The 21913-nt window shown below is 48.3% G+C and overlaps 1 protein-coding gene across 5 annotated transcripts; it reads left to right on the top strand.

The window, feature by feature from the left end:
* Positions 1–1761: 1761 nt before the first annotated feature.
* Positions 1762–18430, top strand: TMEM269 (transmembrane protein 269). 5 transcript variants are annotated; one of them, XM_047873151.1, is made up of 7 exons: positions 1762–2521; positions 3628–3736; positions 6643–6787; positions 11517–11614; positions 12340–12432; positions 13064–13264; positions 18199–18430. In XM_047873151.1, the coding sequence occupies exons 1-7, from the start codon at positions 2507–2509 to the stop codon at positions 18333–18335; spliced, it is 798 nt and encodes a 265-aa protein (XP_047729107.1). In that variant the 5' UTR covers positions 1762–2506; the 3' UTR covers positions 18336–18430. The 5 variants fall into 5 exon arrangements, with proteins under 5 accessions (XP_047729107.1, XP_047729109.1, XP_047729106.1 ...); XM_047873150.1 differs by having other exon boundaries at positions 1763–2521; positions 6649–6787; positions 12289–12432; XM_047873149.1 differs by having other exon boundaries at positions 1763–2521; positions 12289–12432.
* Positions 18431–21913: the final 3483 nt, after the last annotated feature.

Below are 21913 nucleotides of genomic sequence, written 5' to 3'. Positions count from 1 at the left end.
TCTAAGTTCCGTGAGGACAGAAACAGTGTCTGCCTTGTTCGCTGCTATATCCCTTGCACCTGACATAGTGCCTGGCACGTAATAAATACTCTAATAATGTACGAATGGATGGACATCTATACCTGCGTACTTACTTAGATCCTGTAAAGGATCTAAGTCAACATCACTAATAGAAATGTAACGTGAGTCACATGTATGGTTTTAAATTTTTTAGTAGCTACATTAAAAAATAGAAGCAGGTGATATTAACTTTAATAATACATTTTATCTCACCCAGTATATCCTAAATATTAACACTTCAAATAATACTAAAAAATTATTAGTGTGTTATATATGAAATAACACGCTAATAATTTTTTAGTATTATTTGAATATATATTCCATATATATATTCCACATATATGTATTCCAACTCATAGCTCATATATATATATATATATATATATATATTTGAATATTTGAACTGTGGTGTGTATTTTACACATATAGCACATCTCAATTCAGACTAGCCACATTTTAGGCACTTAAGAGCCCTATGTGGCTAGTGGCTACCATATTAATACAAGTGTAGACAGTCTACTATTCTTGTTCTCTACTTTCTTGTGAGATTCCAGAACAGAAGGACGCTAGAAACTTCTGACAGACGGGGACAAGTGTCTTTTGTGGCTATCCCTCCTTCCTCTCCCTCTTCAGAAGGAAGCCTTGGGGATGTCCAGGCTGACAGATGCATGATCGTGTGCTTAGAATAATACTGATATGATTGAACTTCTACTCTGCACTAAGCACTTCATATAATCTCATTTAATTCACACAAGAATCCCATTTTACAGATTAGGGAATAGGTTCAGGAAAGCAAAGTAAGATTTACACATCTGGTAGTGTTAGTGCTGCAACATAAACTTGGCTAAGAGGTAAAGCCAGCATTGCCATTAGTATGCTGTAGTGGTTTTTGTTGTTGTTTGGCTTTTTTTTAGAGAGAGAGAGAGAGAGAGAGAGAGAGAGCAATCACAAGTGGGGGAGAGGAGCAGAAGGAGGGAGAGAAAGAATCGCAAGCAGGCTCCACACCTAGCACAGAGTCCGAAGTGGGGCTCAATCCCGCCACCCTGGGATCATGACCTGAGCTGAAATCAAGAGTCAGCCGCTCAACCGACTGAGCCACCCAGGCACCCCAGTAGGCTGTAGTTTGTAATTTGCCACTAATGGTCCACGTGGCATGGACAAATTAAGGTAAATACAAAGGAAAGGAGGCAGCTGCCCTGACTCTTGGACTTGTTGCCTCCATTCTGGTTTTCTCTTTTAGTTTCTCAGACACCTTAGGTCCGACTTTAGTGTTAGATTGTGTTCAGGTCTCATTTCCACTAATTATTAAAATCAACGAATCCCCCATTTCCTCTTCTGGAGAGTAGAAACGCTAATGCTAACGTCAAGAGCATTTGAGAAAATCCAGTAAGATGATAATGTGTGTAAAGCACCGTGAACAGGGCCAAAGGCTAGTCGCCACTCAGGACACGCTCCTCTTTCCCCCTCCAGGTTGCTGGGAGAGACAACAGTGTCACAGGACCGTGCAGCTCCGCCCCTTCCCTTGCATCTTCTCCCGTGGGGTCCTGGAAGCCAGTGCTGCTCTGACTCAGCATTAGGGCAGGTGGGAGGATGTGGGGCAGGTGTTAGAACCTGTGCCTGGGAACCTACCCAGTACTAACAAGCTTCTTTCTGTAGCGCACTATTCATCCAGTTGCCAAATCCAGACACCTCTGGGAGGCTCTTAGCTTCTCCCTCTCACACCTCTCCCACACCCTGGGGATTCCTTTCACAATGGCTCCTAGTCCGGCTACTTCCATTCCCTTCCGTTGCTGTCCAGCGAATACGTCCTTGCTCCAGCCTGCCTCATCTGTCCTGTGGTATTACAGACCCTTCGTCCACACTGGCTGCCAGAATCATATTTCTAAACCAAACTGACCATGTCATCCATACTTAAACCAACATTCAGGACAGTGTAAATTACTCAGCTTGCCATTCATCTGACAAATACTGGGGTGGGATGGGGTGACTTACCATATGCCAAAGCAGTTCTTACAGGTACAGAAATACAGCAGTGAACCAAACAGCAAAAGCCCTGCTCTAGGGACCCATCATAGTCTGGACCCCAGCAACCCTTTACAGCCCTGTCTTCCCCAAAGTCCTTCCAGCCCACCTCCCCTGCACCATGCACTCTGGTCTCTGCCTCTCAAGGCTTCCTTTGCTGGCCACGTTTGGAGAGACCAGTCCCCTCCTCCTAGATCCCTCCATTCCCCAAGTTGCCCACAGGGTGGCCTAGGGCTCCTCTGCAGATTGAGGCCCCTCTTCCAGCCAACTAGAGCCCCGCTGCCCCTCCCTTGCCCCTCCTGGATTGTGAGCTAAGAGCCAGGGGTGAGAGGCTTGGGACCTGCGTGGCTCCCTCAGGCCTGTGGTGGCCGCCACCCACCACACAGGAAGCAGGGAAGGAGTGCGGCCCTCACCCCACCCAGGAATGTCTGGTCCCCAGGTAAGCATCCTGACAAAGCGCGTGACCCTCCCAAGATTACTGTCAGCGACCAGGACCCTGTGGGTAAGCGCTGCCCTAGAGCCCAGCCTGCCTCCATCTCTTCCATCTTCTCAGAGGGGGTGTCTTCCTGGGACCCCGGCAGGGCCTGGACAGGACCGAGAACTGGGAGAGGGGGCGTGGCTATCTGTTGGGGGTGTGGTCTGGAGGGCTGAGGGGTGGGGAGAATGTCTAACTAGAGTGGCTGCGACCCGGAGTCCCTGCGCCTGATGGAGCGCCCTACCTGAGCATGCTCACTGCAGTTTGTGCCCTGGATGCCAGACACAGAAGCTGTGCAGCCTTGGGGCAGGCCGTACCCTTCTGCCCTCTCCTGCCCACAGCCCACGTCTGCAGTTCCCGCTTCCTCACTTCTCTGCCCTCTCTCACCAGCCTCAGGGCTGCCTTCCTTTTCTTCACTTTCTCCCCTCCACTCCCAACCATATCTGACCCAGACACATCACTGCTACTCAAGGTCATTCAGGCATACCCCCAACTGCGACCTCCCTGCCCACTACGCCTCCGGCCACCCCCCCCCCTTCCTCCCGGGGATCCAGCCTCATCGTGCTATTGCAGCTTTTACCCCTTTGCCCCTTCATCCTTGGAGCCCCTCCCCAAATGTCGCCACATCAGAGAAACCTTTCCCCACTGCCACCGCAGACTCAGTCTGGTGTTCCCTTGTGCGCCCAGAGAAATGGGACAGCGCCTTGCCCGCCGTAACACTTGCCGCACTGCCCCTACTCGAATCTACCTCCCCTGCCAGACCCCTTCCTTCTTGGCGATGCAGCCTGGCTCTTGTTCTTTCTGCCCCAGAACGTAGTCCTGGGGGTAGCAGGCATCAACAAATGTATCTTAAAATGAGTAAATGGAAGATTGTAGGCATTAGGTAGATGCTGGGTGTGTGGAGGGTCTGGATTGTTGAGAGTTCATTTGAGAGGGCTTCTTGGAGGACAGACTGAATGGGCTTTGGTGCCGGGGAGAGATGTGATTTGGTGCAGTGAGAGGATCCTGGGGAAGCACCAGAGTGACACATTCTACCGATTTAACGATCCTTGAACAACTTCTATTGTCAGGCTTCATGCTGGGCACAGGGGACCTCAGTCTGCACTCAAGTTGCTTGCCCTGCAGTCGGCAAGGAAGACAAGAGACGCGGTGCCAGTGTAGAGTGCCGAGTGTCACACGGTGAGCACACGGAGATGTGGCAGTGCGGAGGAGGAGTACTCACTCCAGGGGAGAGTCAGCCTTCCCAAAGAGGGCCACCGGCCAACCCGAGAGCAGAGGGAGGGCCGGAGCCAGGGGCAGTGGAGAGAGGAGGCTGGGGGCTGAGCCAGCCTCATCATAAGGGCTTGTACACCAAAGGAAGGAGGTGGACTCCATTCCCGGGGGAATGGGGAGCCCCTGACGGGCTTCCGCAAAGTTCGGGAGTGACACGATCTAGTCCTGCAGGCCAATGCTGCGCAACGCCTCAGCTCTGAACCCCTCCTCAGAGAAGTCTTGTCTGAGCCCTCTGTCAGGCTGGACCCTCTTCCATGCTCCCCTGGCAGCCTGGTCGACTCCCCTTTCCTGGGCAGGGTTGAACACCTCTGCTGGCCTGAGCTCCTTGAGACACGAGGCCAGGTCTTAATCTTCTCCATGTCCCAAGCACCAGGCGCTCATTCTTGCTCATGACCAAATGTTTGTTGAATGAATGGATTGCTCCTTTCTTGTCTGGATTTCTAGAGCCCTTACTCTCAGGTCCACATCCTTTTACACCCGGAACCTGTGCGTTATGTTGAAAATAGCATTTAATTGCGAAAGAGGAGCCCCAATTCAAGTCCTGGCTCCATTTCACGGGGCCAAGTCACTTGACTATCTTGAAACCTCAGATTCTTCATCTGTAAGATGGGGTACCATCGTGAACAGAGTCTGGGAGTCCCCACATGCATGCGTGAGTCTTGTGTCCCTGGGTAGACTGTATGCTCCGTGAAGGTGTTCCCCAGCACCTAGTGCAGTCTGAGCTTACAGGGAGCACAGTGCTCAGTCCTGTTGGTTGGTAGACAGCAGAGTGCGGAGTGGAGGGGAAGAACACCTAAGGTGAAGTTGTAAGCCCTGTCCTGCCACTTCTGTGTGACTTTGAGCAAGGTTCTTCCCCTCTCTAAGTCTTCCTTGCCTCATCTGGCAACTATGGATATTGACCCTCACTTGGCAGACCTTACGGGCCAATGGAAACCATAGACATGAAAATGCTTCATGAATGAAAGAGATGATAGAGTAGATAACCGATCATTAATTAAAAACAAAAAGACAAAAAAACAACTCAAGGAGTACAGATGAGGTGTGCGTGGCAATTGGTAGAAATGCCCACAGGCATCTGCTGACTACCCCTGACAGGCAGAGATGCTGGGTTGCTGCCCTGGCAGCAGCTGGGCTGGGGACAGAGGTGTTTGGTCTTGCTGGGGTCAGCCCTGGGGCCCAGGAGAGACCGGGAGGGAGGGGTTCCTGAGGAGGGACTGAGCAGCCGGCCTTGGCTCTCCTTCCCTCCCGGATTTCTTAGGCAGCGTTCTTCTGTCTTAGGTTTTGAGGGGTCTCAGGAGTCCTGATGGCCTTGGTGAATGGGACCTGCCTGGGGGAGCAGTGAGCCCCTTAGTGCTGCCTGATCAACTCCCAGTTCCAAACTCCCAGTCTAGCCCCCTCCTCCCGGCCTCCGACATCTTGGTGGCAGGGCTTATGGGCCCTAATTTGTCTTAAGTCCAGCCTGGGGCAGAGACAGGGGCTGGGCAGAGGGAGTCTCAGCTTCCTCACCTCTAAAATGAGTGAGGATGAAACGAGAAAGCGGCTGCGACAACACCTCGGAACTTGCGTATTTTATTCAGGTGCAGGATTGCTGTTTGTGGGCAGCGTGTTTATGGTGACCAGTGGGGCGTCCCTGTTTCAGGGAGCACTGGGGCTCTTTCTCCCCAAGAAACTTGGTGCCACAGGCCATTTATGTGTATGGAGTGCAGGTTTGGTGTTGGAGGCAAAATAGAGCCGGCCAGGCTATGGAAATAGGCAGGGCCAGCTGATTCCCTGGGCTCTGAGGGGCCTGGGGCAGGGCTGCTTCCTCTTGGGCAGGATGAAACCGCCCCGTGGGGCTGGCCCCCTGAGCTCCTCCTTGGCCTCCTACCCCACAGACCGCCTCCTTCCGGACCTGTGCCCCCGGCAGAGGAAACACCAGACTTAGAATCCAGCAGGCAGGATTACCTTTCACTCACTGAGGATGTGATTTGAGCCGATATATCTCCATTTCTCTGAGGCTCAGATTTTGCTTTCATCAAATAATGACAGCACCGTCTCCTGAGGTCGTCAGGATCAGGAGAGAGAACAGAGTGAAAGGTGCCTTGTGCGCCGTTTTGTGCTGGACGCATTCATCTCTTGTCTCTCATCTCTTCCCCTGTCGGAGCTGGGCCTGATGTTCTGGTTGGGGCTCGTCAGAACCAGGACCTCGGGGCACCCCCGCTGCAGCCCCGTCCTTCTGAGGGAAAGAGCAAGGCCTGCAGGACAAGGGAGGCTGACTCTGCAGTGGGTCCCTTTCGTGCTTTCTACCCCTCGGGTAGCCTCTCGCCCCCTGGAACATTCCTGGGGGTGAGGGGCTTGCCCTTTCCCAGTGTTATTTTTTATTCCTGTGGGGCTCCCCTCACAGGAATAAAAAATATGAAAAGTAGCTTTGTAATTTTTTTTTTTAAAGGGCTCACCTATGACAAAAGTCTCGTCTCCCAGATAGGGGAAGGGCCCATATCCCTTATACCCTGGGCCATGGGGGTACCAGGAGGGCCAACCATGGGCTGGAGGGAGGTCTGCACTGTAGGCAAGGGGGCAGACGGAGGGGTTGGAGACTGTGGCTGTACTGGCGTGGGGGCTTTGCTGTTGTGCCTTCCCAAGACACCCATTTTTAGCACCTTGGTCTTTACCTCCTGGTGTCCTCCAGCTACCTCCTGTCTCATTCTAGTCAGTGAAACAGCGTTGGGAGGGTACAGTTCTGGGATGAGGTCCAGGGAACAGGAGCTGCCTGGTCCTGGGAGCCTCTTTTGGGACACTTTGACCTTGGGAACCCCTGACCCCTCTCCCCGGAGCCCCAGATCCGTGCACCAGGTTCTTCCTGACCAACGACCAGATCCATCTCTATATGGATGAGTTCTCCTGGAAGGACGTTACCAATGCCTTGTCCCTGGCCAACATGATCCTGGGGCTCTTCTCCATCTTCTGCAGCGTCTGCAAGTAGGTCTGGGGCCCAGGAGGATCTTAGCCAAGAGCTGGAGCCAATGGCATGCAGGGAGGAGCGGGGAGCCTAGATAGCCAGGCACTGAGGCCCAGGATCAACCGGGGGCAGGAGAAAGGGTAGTGACTGGGAGTCAAGAGGCCAAGATCCTGGCCTCAGCTCTACTACCAGCCTGATATGTGACTTTAGGTCGCATCCCTGAGCCTTGGTTTCTCCATCGTTAAAACAAGGAGCTCGCACTGTGATCTCTAGGTTCCTTCCAGCTGTGGCAGTCCGGAATGGTCTTTATGAGAAAACCAAGAGATTCTATTCTGGTGGCCTTTACATAATCCTTAGGGTAGGCAGGCTATCATGAGAAAGTTTTGATTCTTAAATTAGAACATATGATCTGGGGAATATTTACAGTCAGCACTATTATGGAAAATCTGGGACATGTTTATGGGCCCCTAAAAAGTTGTAAGCAAATTATATTTCTACAAATTGAATCATGTTTCAATGCCTTGGCAAATCAGTTCTTTTTTTTTTTTTTAATTTCTTTTAACGTTTGTTTATTTTTGAGACAGAGAGAGACAGAGCATGAACGGGGGAGGGGCAGAGAGAGAGGGAGACACAGAATCGGAAGCAGGCTCCAGGCTCCGAGCCATCAGCCCAGAGCCCGACGCTGGGCTCAAACTCATAGACCGCGAGATCGTGACCTGAGTCGAAGTCAGATGCTTAACTGACTGAGCCACCCAGGCGCCCCTCAAATCAGTTCTTTAAAGATAAATCCTTTATAATGCAGCCTCCTAACTTGTTTGATTCTCTATAACCATCAGCAAGTGACTTCTCTGGATCTGTTTCTCATCCATTAAATCATTTTACCTGATGATGTTTGAGTTCCCTTCCAGTTAAATTTTATGATTCTCTAAGTCTGGATTTTTGGGGGTCTTATAAAGTAGAGCATATCTACAGCAGAAAATCTCTAACTTCTTAGTTCAGTGCAATCTTCTGGGAGTGTAGCTAAAAAAATATTTTTTAATGTTTATTTACTTTTGAGAGAAAGGGAGAGACAGAGGCATGAGTGGGGGAGGGGCAGAGAGAGAGATACACAGAATCCAAAGCAGGCTCCAGGCTTTGAGCTGTTAGCAGAGAGCCCAACGTGGGGCTCAAACTCACAGACCATGAGATCATGACCTGAGCTGAAGTCAGACACTTAACAGACTGAGCCACCCAGGTGCCTCAGTTTTGGGAGTGTCATTTTTATGGCACGGTGGTGGGCCCATTTCCCTTTAGACACATAGGTATGGCTCTAAGGAAAGGTAGTGCTGAGCTTGTTTGGAGACAGCTGAAGCCTGGGGTGAGGTTCTCTGCTTCTGCTTGGTCATCCAAGCATTGCAATCAGGGTGTAGACTTAGGAATGGCATTCTAGGGCAGCCTTGCCTGAGACTATGGTGGCTGGTTTTAGAGGGGTCTGGGAGCATGTGCTGGACCAAAGCACAGAATCCTTGAATGTAAGATCTGAAAGAGATCTTGGAAATCATATAGAGCATCAAAATATGTGAGATAAAAAAACAGAACTGCAAGGAGAAATGGGCAAATCCGTTATCGTAGTTGGGTATTTCAACACCCCTCCATCAGAAACTGACAGATCCATTTGGCAGAAAATCAGTAAGGAGATAGTTGAACTGAACAGCACCATCAGTCGACTGGATCTAATTGATATTTATAGAATACTTTACCCAATAAGAGCAGAATACACATTCTTCTCCTCACACTTTTGGGCTATAAGACCATACCTCAACAAATGTAAAAGAATAGAAATCATATGAAGTATGCCCTCAGATCCCATGGAATTAAAGTAGAAATCAATACCAGAAAGATAACTAGAAAATCCCAAAATATGTGAAGGTTAAGCAACACGATTCTAAATAATATATTAAAGAAGAAAATTATTTTGAGCTAAAAGAAAATGAAAATACAACTTATCAAAATTTGTTGGGGGGGCGCCTGGGTGGCGCAGTCGGTTAAGCGTCCGACTTCAGCCAGGTCACGATCTCGCGGTCCGTGAGTTCGAGCCCCGCATCGGGCTCTGGGCTGATGGCTCAGAGCCTGGAGACTGTTTCCGATTCTGTGTTTCCCTCTCTCTCTGCCCCTCCCCCGTTCATGCTCTGTCTCTCTCTGTCCCAAAAATGGATAAACGTTGAAAAAAAAAAAATTTGTTGGGGTGCCTGGGTGGCTCAGTCGGTTAAGCGTCCGACTTCGGCTCAGGTCATGATCTCGTGGTCCGTGAGCTTTGGGCTCTGTGCTGACATCTCGGAGCCTGGAGCCTGCTTCAGTTCTGTGTCTCCCTCTCTGCCCCTCCCTTGCTTGTGCTCTCTGTCTCTCATAAATGAATAAATGTTAAAAAAAAATTAAAAAAAAAACCCAACTTATCAAAATTTGTGAGATGCGGTGAAAGTGGTATAGTGAAATTTGTAACATTGAATGCATGTGTTAGAAAAGAAACCTCTGTGAAAGACAACATCAGGAGAATTAGAAGACAAGCTATAGGCTGGGAGAAAATATTTGCAAAAGGTACATCCAAGAAAGGACTGTAAAATACACAAAGCTTAAAATTCTTCAATAAGAAAACAAAGAACTCAATTAAAAAATGGGCCAAAGACCTTAACAGAGACCTCATCGAAGGAGATACACAGATGGCAGTAAGCATGTGAAGATACTCCACATTGTATGTTATCAGGGAGATGTAGTGAGATATTACTACACACCTACCGGCCAAAGGAGTTGCCCAGAACACTGACGACATCAAATGCTGGTGAGGACGTGGAGCAACAGGAACTCTCATGCACCGCTGGCGGGAACACAAGATGGTTCAGCTGCTTTGGGAGACAGTTTGGCAATTTCATAAAGCTACACTTAGTCTTACCATATGATCCAGCAATCACACTATTTGGTATTTATCCAAATGAACTGAAAACTATGTCCACACAAAACCCTGCACTTGGATGTTTATGATGTTTAATTTACAATTGCCAAAACTCGCAAGCAACCAAGATATAGTCTAATAAGTGAATAGATGAATAAACTGAGGTATTTCCAAATTTTCCAAACAATGGAGGATTGCTCAGTGCTAAAAAGAAATGACCTATCAGACCATGAGAAGGCACAGAGGAATCATAAGTGCATATTACCAAGTGAAAGAAGCCAATATGCAAAGGCTATATACTATATGATTGCAGTGATATGATATTCTGGAAAGGCAAAAATATCAAGATAATAAAAAATCAGTGATTGCTACGGGAGGGTGGGGGGAATGAATAGGTGGAGCACAGAGGATATTTAGGACATTGGAAATAATCTTCATGATACTATAATAACGGATATTCATCATACATTTCTCCAAAACCATAGAATGTACAACACCAAAAGTGAACCCTAAGGTAAACTACGGACTTTGGGTGACTATGTGTCAACATAGGTTCATTTTTGGTATGTGTCAAGAACTAGAATGTACTGTTCTGGTGAGTGATATTGATCATGTGGGAAGCTATGCATAGGTGGGAGATGGGGGGGGGGGAGATGGGAAATTTCTGTAGCTTCCTTTCAATTTTGTTGTAAACCTAAAACCGCCCCCAAAAAATAAAGCCTTAGAAAAATTGGGAAAAAAAGGGAGATAGAAATCAATAGTATAAGGCTTCCACCTTAGCAAACTAGGGGAAAAAAAAAAGCATGTTAAATCCAAAGTAAGCAGAAGAAAATAATAAAAATGAGAGGGACACCTGGGTGGTTCAATCAGTTCAGCATCTGATTCTTGACCTCAAGTCAGGTCTTGATTTCAAGGTCGTGGGTTCAAGGTCCGCATTTGGGCTCCATGCTCTGGGTGCAAAGCCTACTTTAAAAAGGGAGGGTGGGGGGCCACCTGGGTGGCTCAGTCAGTTGAGCATCCAACTTTGGCTCACGTCACGATCTCGAAGTTCATGAGTTCAAGCCCCACATTGGGCTCACAGTGCCAGCCTGTCCACACAGAGCCCGCTTCTGATCTTCTGTCTCCCCTCTCTGCCCCTCCCCTGCTTGTGCTCTCCCCAAACTAAATAAATATTAAAAAAAAAGCAGCCATCAATGAAATTAAAAATAAGAAATCAGTAGAGACAATCAACAAAACCCAAAGCTGATTGATTCTTTGGAAAAATCAATAAAATTGATAAGCCTCTAGGCAGGCCAACCAGGAAAATAAAGAAAAAAAGAGAAGACACAAACTACCAGTATCAGAAATGCAAGAGAGCCATCACTACTGATCTCATGGACTTTAAAAGGATAATAAAGGAATATTATGAACAACTCTGTAAGTGACGTAGCCTAAATGAAAGGGACCAATTCCTTAAAAGTCATGAGTTACCTAAACTTGCACTAGGAGAAATAGCTTATCTGAATAGGCCTCTATTAAATCATTTGGCACAACCCCCTCACTTTCCAGATGGAGGAAGAGAGGCCTAGAGGGGTAGGGAGTGGTTTATCTGAGAAACCACAGTGAGATGGTTGCAGAGGCTGGGAACATAGGACGCCTGTGCCCTCAGATATGCCTGGGATTTAGAGTTGGAAGGGACCTTAGTGATTATCTAAGGGGCTCGAGGCACCCCCTTTAAGACTGTGGGTTGAGAGTATGGCAGGTGTGTGTGTGTGTGTGGAGGGGTTGCCCAGTGCAGCCCATGACACAGCTGTCCTGTCGGGGCCTACTGCCCTACACTTCAGGAAATGCTACAGTGCCTCCTGGATGCTTCTGATCAGCTTCCTATTAGACATGGCAGTTGGGACGATAACCAGACACCTCAGCCTCTGCTCCAGATCGGGTGAGTCCAGGCCTCAGACCCCTGATCCCTGACCCCAGGAGCCCATCTCGGGTCTCCCTCCATCTTCTCACATCCAGCAGGCTCTCAGGAGTCAGCACTCCTGCTCACCTCCCTCCGAGGACAGCAGAAACAGCCGGAGAACCATCCCGGAGCCCCATAGTCCAGATCTAGGCCCCCCCGCGGGCTCACCTGTTGATCCTTAGCCATCCTTGCCCAGGCCGCAGTTTCCTTGGCGGTGCTGCCTCCCCGCTAGGGGTGCCCCAGGAATTGGGAGTGGGTGGTGGCTGCGGTGCTTGGGAGGGGGGAAATGAAAAATCACCCCAGCAGAGCGGCTGGTTTAAAATACAAGAAAATATTTCCATGTAAGAGTTTCCTTGAAAAAAAGGGTTCCGTGGCTTGTGAACTTGTATCCAGTTGTGGTCCAATCCCGGATGTTAAAGGGCGGGAAAACTAAGACCTGAGAAGGAAAGATTTGCCTCAGGCCGCATGGTCCATGTGAGGCAGAGCCAGGAGGCCCCCCCACCTCGCCCCGCCCCCATCCTTGATCCCTAGGGGAGCAGCTGTTGCTCTCTGGGACCTCAGTCCCGGCTTGGCACCCCTGCAGCTCCCCCACCACAGGGGACTAAAGTGCAAGACAAATGAGCATAAGTTCTGACCTCGACCTCCTGGAGCAGGGGTGGAGCTGAATGACTTTGCTGTCTTCACCACCTTTGGCCTGGCCTCAGCCCTGCTCCTAGGCGTGGATGGGCCTCTGAATGCGTTCCTGGCTGTCATCTATGTGTTAGCTGCTACCTTCCGGCTGTGTTTTTATTCAACCGGTGAGTGGACCCCAGCCTTGTAGCTAAGGGTGGGGAGCCACGGAGGGGCGCTGTTGGGTGCCAGAAGCCTTGGGGGGGGAGGCGGTAACTGACTCCTCCCCTCCTCTTTGGTTCCTTTCCCTTCCTTGTCCTGTGCCCCAGGCCCACTGGAGGCTGCAGGCTGCACTGGCAGAGACCTGGAGAGGGGCAGGGGCCCATGGTTCTCGGACCAGCTGTGCCTTTTTCTCGTTGTATGACCTTTGGGTGGTGCACAGAGACTCACAGAATCCAGAACTAGAGGTCATCCTCCACAGTTTTCTACAACAGATGGAGAAACTGAGCAAGGCAACCAAGGGCAGTTGCCTTGCCCAAGGTCACAATGCAAGGGGGCGTAGAGGTGGACTAGAAGACCTCAGAGGACCCTCCTGCAGAGCCTTCCTTGGTGCTGGGGCCCATGCCTTGTCCCAGCCGCCTGCTTCCCCGTGGGGATTCGGCACAGAACCCACACACCATCTCTGCGAACGGCTGACCGCTTTACAGCCTGCCATTGCCTGGCGAGGAGGGAGATCTGGAGTGGGTGGCAGGGAAGACCCAACGGGCTGGCTTTGCTCAGCGGGAGGCAGCTAATCTCCACCTCTTCTTTCCCTGGCAGGTGTTCCCTTCACATACAAGGGTCTACCCTGCCGCTATGCTTCCTGTGTTTTGGCCTCCACCTGCCTTCTGACCAAAGGCAACACGTTCATTCTGTCTTGCATGGCCTCACTTATGATTCTGTTCATGATGGACCAGAGCTACTATCCACGTGATGAGATCCTGGGGTCTGAGAACTGGAAAAAATTGATTTATCTGGGGGGTGAGTGAAAATACTGCTTTCAAATGGCACCAGTGCTGGTCTATTATCACTGCTGCTCATGGCCACCCTGTACCTCGCCCCCACACTCCCGATCTCCCTTACCCTGTTTTATTTGTGTCCGTGGAGTTTATCAGCATCTGAAATGTATCTACTTTTTTATTGTCTATACACACTAAAACTGCCCCCAGATAGAGGACTCTCTTTCATTCGTGCAGTAATCCCTGGGCCTAGCATTGTGCCAACCACGTGGTAGATGCTCAGTAAGTATTTGTTGAATGCTGTTAAGTTCAATCAGGAACACCTACCATATGCTGGATACTGGGAACCAAACTGATAAACTAGACAAACCCTTCCTGCCTCAGGATTCACAGTCTAATAGGGGAGACAGACCCCAACCAAATAGTGGCAGAAATAACTAGAAATGCATAGTTGTTGTTTTTTTTTAAGTTTATTTATTTATAATGACAGAGAGGGAGAGAGGCAGAGAGAGAATCCAGCAGGTTCCATGCTAACAGAGCGGAGCCTGACGCGGGGCTCAAACCCATGAACTGTGAGATCATGACCTGAGCTGAAACCAAGAGTTGGACGCTAGAAAGGCATAGTTTTGATGCGTTGTGGAGCACAGGGTGCTCTGAGAAGGGGACTTAATGAGACTGAAATGGTCTGAAGGGTGGAAAGGATGCTTCAGAAGGTAACATTTAAATGGAACCTGGGGGAAGGTGGTCAAAGGTACAGACTTCCAATTATAAGTTCTGGGGACGTAATGGACAACACGGTGACTACAGTTAACAATACCATGTTGTGGGGAGCCTGGGTGGCTCAGTCGGTTAAGCGTCTGACTTTGGCTCAGGTCGCGATCTCACAGTTTGTGGTTCAAGCCCTGCCTCGGGTGAGCATGAGCCCTGCTTTGTGTGAGTCCCACTTCACTCTCTCTTTCTCTCTGCCCCTTGTGGGATTCTCTCTGTCTCTACCCCTCGCTCACTTGTGCCCTCTCTAAAAAAAAAGAGGGGCACCTGGGTGGCTCAGTCGGTCGAGTTTCAAACTTCGGCTCAGGTCATGATCTCATGGTCCATGGGTTCGAGCCCCGCATTGGGCTCTGTGCTGACAGCTTGGAGCCTGGAGCCTGCTTCGGATTCTGTGTCTCCCTCTCTCTGCCCCTCCCCCACTTGTGCTGTCTGTCTGTCTGTCTCTCTCTCTCAAAAATAAATAAACATTAACAAAAAGAATATTGTATTTGGAAGTAGATAGGAGAGCAGATCTTAAAAGTTCTCGTCGCAAGAAAGGGAAATGGGTAACTGTGCAGTGGCAGACACTAACGAGACTGCTGGTCGTGTCACAGGATACACAAATATCGAATCATTACGCTGCACACCTTGGACTAATACAGTTTTGTGTTATATGTCCATAATATCTCAATAAAACTGGAAAAAATAAAAAAGGTGACCTTCAAGATGACTGGCTAGGTGGGTAAGAGAGGTAGTTCAGAAGAGAAAACGGCATTTTCTAGGCTCTAGGCTAGAAGGTGCTGGGTGCGGTCGTGCAGCCGTGTGGCTGGAACTTGCTGAGAGATCCTAGTGATACATACCGAGTCCGTGAAGGGGGTGGGTTTGGGGAACTGATCCTAGCGGCAAAGGGGAAGCCTCTGAAGGGACTTCTGAGCAGCGGTTTTAAGTGGCCACTTGGACTACAATGTGGGGACCAGATGGCGGGAGACTGAGAACAAAGAGGAAAAGTGACTTGCTGTCGAATGAGAAGTGGTGGCAACAGAGCAGACGAAGGGACTTCAGATGCATGTTGGGAACAGAACCGATATTGAGGAAGCCCTGAGGTCCTGGCCACACTGGGGACCTGGCGGATAGCTCCCTAGAGTTCTCCCTGACTTAGGGCTTCCTTCAAGGAATACCAGTGTTTCTTCTTTTGAGATGTGCTCATGGGGACAAGACAAACATCTACAGGGATACTTGGTTTCTTTCTTTATTCCCTGTGGGTCCAGTCTGGTTCATAGGGTCCCTGCTTTCATCCTGACTGTCCTTTCTTCTTTTAATTTTTAATGTTTATTATTTATTATTGAGAAAGAGAGAGAGAGAGACAGAGTGCAAGCAGGGGAGGGTTAGAGAGAGAGGGAGACACAGGATCTGAAGCAGGATCCAGGCTCTGAGCTGTCAGCACAGACAGGGGCTCAAACTCATGAACCGTGAGATCATGACCTGGGCTGAAGTCGGATGCTTAACCGACTGAGCCACCCAGGTGCCCCCTGACCTTCCCTTTTAGGCTCATACCCTTTCTCTGTACCACCAGCACCGATGCCCCTGCTCAAGTTCTAGGCAGTGGCTCCTCTGTGGCCCAGCTAGCAGAGGCAGAACAGTGTTGAGAAGCATCTGGGTTTGCTGCTAAACAGACCTGAGTTCAAGTTCCAATGCCAGGACGCGTTAATTGCATCAACTTGGGCTGACGACCTCATTATTTTGAGTTTAGTTTTCTTCATCTGTAAAATGAAGCCAATAATTCCTACCTCAGGATTCTTGAGATTAAATGGGATGATGCAGATCAATCCTGTGGCACAGATGTGTCCTGTAGGGAAATTTCTAGTCCCTTCTTCCCTCCACCTGCCCTCCTATCTCTCAGCAACAGTGTTTCCCACAATGCTCTTTGCTCCTGTAGATACCACTGCTCCCCTTTTCTCCCAATAAACCATATGCTTGGCCTCAGCCTTCCTTGGATTGTCTTGGCTGTGAGAGTAAAGGAGGAAACTGTACCTCACAGATTTCGATACCACTTAATACCAGAGCCCAACTGGACAGATTCCAAAATGGCCACTCTTGATATTCCTCTTACCTGGAGTGCAGCCAATCACCTTTTTAGACGGAGGTTCCGTCTCCCCCACAGAGCTTCTGAAAAGCCGGCCTGTGGCTGGGAGACCTCATGTCACGCATTTTCCAGGACAACTCGGGTTTAAAATATTGTCCCATTGCCTCAACAGATCAGTGACTGTTCTGAAATATTAAGCATTCCAAAGCTCCAATACATCTCTGTAACTGAAAGTGGTCTTCTGTCAGATCATATGTTCTGATTTCTCTTGAGGAATGTATGGTAGTTATCCCCACGGAAACGATGTTGCCTCGTACTCTCCAACCCTCTTTGAGCTTTCCGAGGCTGTCTAGTTTTTACAAGTTAGGCAGACACGGCTTTGAATCAAGACCTTGTACAGGTTATATCCCCTCTGTCTCTTCATCTGAAAAACAGACTGGATTCTGAGTCACAGAATCATTGTGAAACGTAAATGGAGCGATCCTTGTAACATACCTAGCAGATTGTTTGGTGCAAAGTAGATATTCCACAAGTGTTGGGGCCCTTTTGCCTGTTGGTGGTGTATCTCAGATTCAAATGTGTTGGGGGTCCCCCAAGACCACCCCAGGTTCAGTGGTTCTCTTGGGGATTCACAGGATGCATATAGTCATACTCATGGTTAAGACTTATTACAGCAAAAGACACAAAGCAAAGGCAGCAAAGGGCAGATGAAAGGGGCAAAATCTGGAGGAAATGAGGCACAGCCCCTCAAGTGTCCTCCCTGTGGGGCCACCCTGCACAAAACTGTGACAACACCCATGAAAGTCTTGTGTACCTGGAAGCTCTTTAGAGACTCAGGGTCCAAGGTTTTTATAAGGGCTGGCCACATTAGCACCCTAGACCTAGTGGTACCAAAATTCTAGACTTACACAGAAGGAAATCAACACTCAGCACAGTCTAAGGACAGGGAACCATTCTTGCCCATTAGGGAAAGTTCTATATTAGAAATAGACTCTTTTTTAAATGTTTATTTATTTTTGAGACAGAAAGAGACAGAGCATGAAGGGGGAGGGGCAGAGAGAGAGGGAGACACAGAATCCGAAACAGGCTCTGGGCTCTGAGCTGTCAGCACAGAGCCTGACGTGGGGCTCGAACTCACGGACCGTGAGATCATGACCTGAGCTGAAGTTGGATGCTTAACCGACTGAGCCACCCAGGCGCCCCAGGAAAGTTCTATATTGATATAAGGAACTGTTTACTAGCCATGTTCCTGGACTCCAGTTAAAGGCCAACCTGGCAAGCAGGCCGGCCTTCGTTCATTCGTTCGTTCGTTCGTTCGTTCCTTTCTTTTTTATTTATATTGAGAGACAGAGTGACCAGGGGAGGGGCAGAGAGAGACGGAGAAAGAGAATCCCAAGAAGGCTCCATACTGTCTGCATGGAGCCCAATGCAGGGCTTGAACTCACAAACCCAGGCACCTTGCAAGCAGGCCTTTCTAAAGAGAGCTGTCCCAGGTCTGCTGTGCTCTTCTGCATATGTGTAACATTGTATTGGCCACTATCACATATTAAACTTGACACAATTGGCAATATATATGTCATTCATATATATATATATATATATTTTTTTTTCTTTTTAATGTTTATTTATTTTTGGAAGGGGAGAGGAGAGAGTACAAGTAGGGAAGAGGCAGAGAGAGAGGGAGAGAGAGTCTCAAGCAGGCTCCATGCTGTCATCACAGAGCCTCACACAGGACTCGATCCCACGAACCCTGAGATCATGACCTGAGCCAAAATCAAGAGTCGGACGCTTAACTGACTGAGCCACCCAGGCGCCCCTGGGATGGATGGAGATATATACATATATTTCTAACAAGGGGTCTGGACAATTCAAATTTATTCTCGGCTAAGACTGATTTCTGATCTGAATTCAACCAAATGGAACCTGAGTTTGCATTACATTATAATTATCTAGTTACAAAGAGACAAAACCTCTTAAAGGCAGGGCTCGGGTCTCGTTGGTTCTTGTTTCTTAGGCCGATGAGTAAAAACTGAAGGATGGGAGGATGGGGATGGGAGAGAAGAGGGCGGGAAATACACGAAGACAGCTTCATAGACATGGAATGTTTGCCTTTTTTCTCCCTCCAGGTGTCATCATGCTGCTTGTGTCTCCATTCTCCCTAACTGCTTTTTACTGCCTGATGTGGTCGCTGTCCTACATCTTCTTTCCAGATGCTCTGTGGGGCAAGGCAGCATGCTTCAGGCTACAGCACCAAAGAAAGTGAACAGCTTCACCCACTCCCACTGGCCTCTGTGGGGTTTGTGCCAGCATATCGGGCCAAGCCTCGCCTTATCCTCACTAAATCTTTCTTTGTCCCTATGTCTCCTGTGTGCTAGATACATGTGCCTTGAACCAGAGCAAACCATGATAGGGCCAGTGGCCTTTACTTCTTCCTCTTTACTCAGGGTTCCGAATCCCTTGGGGACAATAGCTGTGTCATATAGAACAGAATTCTTTCCAAGATAAAGTTGGGTTGGGTTTGAGTTCCAGCCCTGTTACCGGCTGGGTGATGTTGTGTACTAAGGTCAATCCCTTGGAGTGGGGTGAAACCCTTTAGCATTGGTATAGTCTCCACCTTGGCCTGATCCTTATTACTCCAGGGCGTGGGGGTGAGGGGGCATGGGGGGTGCTTATTAAAGCATTTCTTAAACTTGCAGATTGGTTCAGTAGAGCAGAGCTAATCACAGGACAATCATGCTGCCCAGTGTGAATGTATACAGGATTTTGTAACTTAAAATTCTATATTTCAACAGTCAAAGCTTCTGCCTTTTGCTTCAGTTAGAGATTAGACACAATGGCAGCTTGAAGGCGTCACCTGGTTCCCATCTGGTTTTTTCCTCAACTATAAAATACTAACCTCTAGATATTCAGATGCCACTTCATATTTTTTTTAAGTTTATATATTTACTGAGAGAGAGAGAGAGAGAGAGAGAGTACCAGCAGGGGAGGGGCAGAGAGAGGGAGAGACAGGATCCCAAGCAGGCTCCGGGCTGTTAGTGCAAAGCCCAACCTGGGGCTCGAACTCCAGAATCGTGAGATCATGACCTGAGCTGAAGTCAAGGGTCGGACACTTAACCGACCTAGCCACCCAGGCACCCCACACTTCATAGTCTAAAATCCAAATTGAATAAAAATAAAGAATATTGTATGGAACCTTAAAGTTGCCCCTCACAAAGAATTTAGGCCTGAAGGCAGTGACTCCCCAGCACGGCCTCTGGGCCCTCTACCTCCAAGCAGTATTCCAAAGGATTGTTGGCTGGCTTGGCCCCTTCCCCAACTCTGGCGCCAGAGAACCTTTTACCTCAGATCTAATTTCTTGGTTTGCAGAACAATGTATTTGGTAAATAGGTAGGAAGTCTAAAATTAGATTTTTTTTTTTTTTAAATTTTTTTTTTTCAACGTTTATTTATTTTTGGGACAGAGAGAGACAGAGCATGAACGGGGGAGGGGCAGAGAGAGAGGGAGACACAGAACCGGAAACAGGCTCCAGTCTCTGAGCCATCAGCCCAGAGCCCGACGCGGGGCTCGAACTCACGGACCGCGAGATCGTGACCTGGCTGAAGTCGGACGCTTAACCGACTGCGCCACCCAGGCGCCCCTAAAATTAGATTTTAAAAAGAACCATCTGGTGAATCACACTGCCAGGATCTGGCTTTGAAGGAGCAGGTCGCGCCCTCCTCGTCCCTCCTGCTCACCGTTCATATCTGTTAGATCATTTATATTTTTTCACGGGTATTTGAATATGTCTGTGTGCCACCAGATTTTAGGTTCCTTCAGTTCGCATGTTTTTATTTCTGCTGTTTGCCACAGTGCCCGGCACTCAGAAACGTTTGCTTTGCGGGTGAATCGATTTTGTTATGCATTCTAGCAAATTAGATACAAGATTACTATAATGTAGAAAGAACCTTACAAATATACATCTATACACCCGTACAAATGCATGATGTCCTTGGTCCTACACCCTTATTTCAGAGATGCTACGCTTCATCAGAATATTTTAGGAAATCCAGTTTGAGAACTGTCTTCACATACGCTCTTAGAGGCCAGCACGTAGCACAGTGCCTAGACATAGCAGGTGCTCAAAAAAATACTTGTATTCTGAACCAACCAAATCTAGTCCCAAAAATCTACTATTGAAGATTAGCCAATGATGGTTTTTTCCTGGAGCCACGTTATTTATCAGATTTGGCCTCCAATGACTTCTGGCTTTTTCTAAAATTTTCAACTACATTCAAAACAAGATGCAGTCTGAAAGAGGATTTCTGTGTCCATTTTGAGCCATAGCAGCAGAGTTAAAATAAATAGGCAGACCCCCCCCCACCTGTCCAAAAGGGGCTGTTTTGAGCAGGAAAGGACCCATTTGAATATGTAAATTGTGCTTCGCTTAGGACAATAATTCATACTTCATTGTCTCAAACTCAAGTTTAGGTTAGTGACACAAGGATAGTTCTAGGTCAACTGGAAGCCTCTAGATTTCACAGAGGTGATGCGTGCTTCCTTCCAACCACGTGGAGGGATGGCTGCCTTTCTGCACTGGTTCCGGGGACTCAGGCTGCTAATGCTAATCATGCAGGCCTTCCTCAGTTAGGAATACAAATTTTAAAGTAGAATAGCTAAAATAGGACATTGTTCTAAAGTAAAATAAAATTAATAAAAAAATAAATAAAATGTTTTAACATAGAACAGCTCTCAGGAACAAGTGGAAAGTCCAAGACTTTAAAAATATGCTTCTTAGGGCGCCTGGGTGGCTCAGTTGGTTAAGCACCCGGCTTCGGCTCAGGTCATGATCTCGAAATTTGTGAGTTCGAGCCCCGCGTCAGGCTCTGTGCTGACAGGTCGGAGCCTGGAGCCTGCTTCGGATTCGGTGTGTGTGTCTCTCTCTCTCTCTCTCTCTCTCTGCCCCTCCCCTGCTTGTGCTCTGTCCATCTCTGTCTCAAAAATAAATAAACATTAAAAAAATAATAAATGAAAATACGCTTCTCAGATGAGCACCTGAAGTCAGAGGGGTTGGTTCTTGATTCCAGGCAGCTGTACTTCTCCCCTCGGGATAGAGTATAGATTTCCCTTCTGGCCCCCCCCTGAGCTATCCTGTGCCCAAGGAGCAGGATCAAGTGACTGAGAATTCTGGGACTATTTATTTATTTAAGCTCTGTGACCTTGAGTGACCCATTTCCTTAATTGTAAAATGGAGTATTTACTTCCTCTCTGGGTTGCTTTGTGAATTAAATGCAACACATAAGATAACTAGAATAGGGAATGGCATGTAAAAAGTGTTAAATAAAAGTTAGATCTCTCTCCTCTCTCTCTAGGCTTTCTCCCTTCCCGTTAAACACCTTTCCATTTAAAATAACAGTAATAACAATTAACATTTATTTAGTCCTTTCTATGTGTCAGGAATTGTTCCTTGCACTTTACTCTTTCCCTTAATCCCCCATACAACCCAATGGCATGGTGACTGTAGGCTTAAGGTCAGCAGTTCTCAAAGTCTGGTCCACGGACCCCTGGAGTTCCGGAGACCCTTTCAGGCTTAAAACTATTTCCTTTTTCTTTTTCTTTCTTTCTTTCCTTTCTTCTTTCTTTCTTTCTTTTTATTTATTTTTGAGAGACAGAGAGAGATAGAGCATGAGCAGGGGAGGGGCAGAGAGAGAGGGAGACACAGAATCTGAAGCAGCTACAGGCTCTGAGCTGTCAGCACAGGACCCAATGCAGGGCTCGAACTCACAAGCCTCGAGATCATGACCTGAGCCGAAGTCAGACGCCCAACCGACTGAGCCACTCAGGCGCCCCAAAACGATTTTCTTA

The sequence above is a fragment of the Prionailurus viverrinus genome, chromosome C1 (assembly GCF_022837055.1).
Source record: "Prionailurus viverrinus isolate Anna chromosome C1, UM_Priviv_1.0, whole genome shotgun sequence".
Taxonomy (NCBI): domain Eukaryota; kingdom Metazoa; phylum Chordata; class Mammalia; order Carnivora; family Felidae; genus Prionailurus; species Prionailurus viverrinus.
This window is presented reverse-complemented; position numbering and strand designations above follow the sequence as displayed.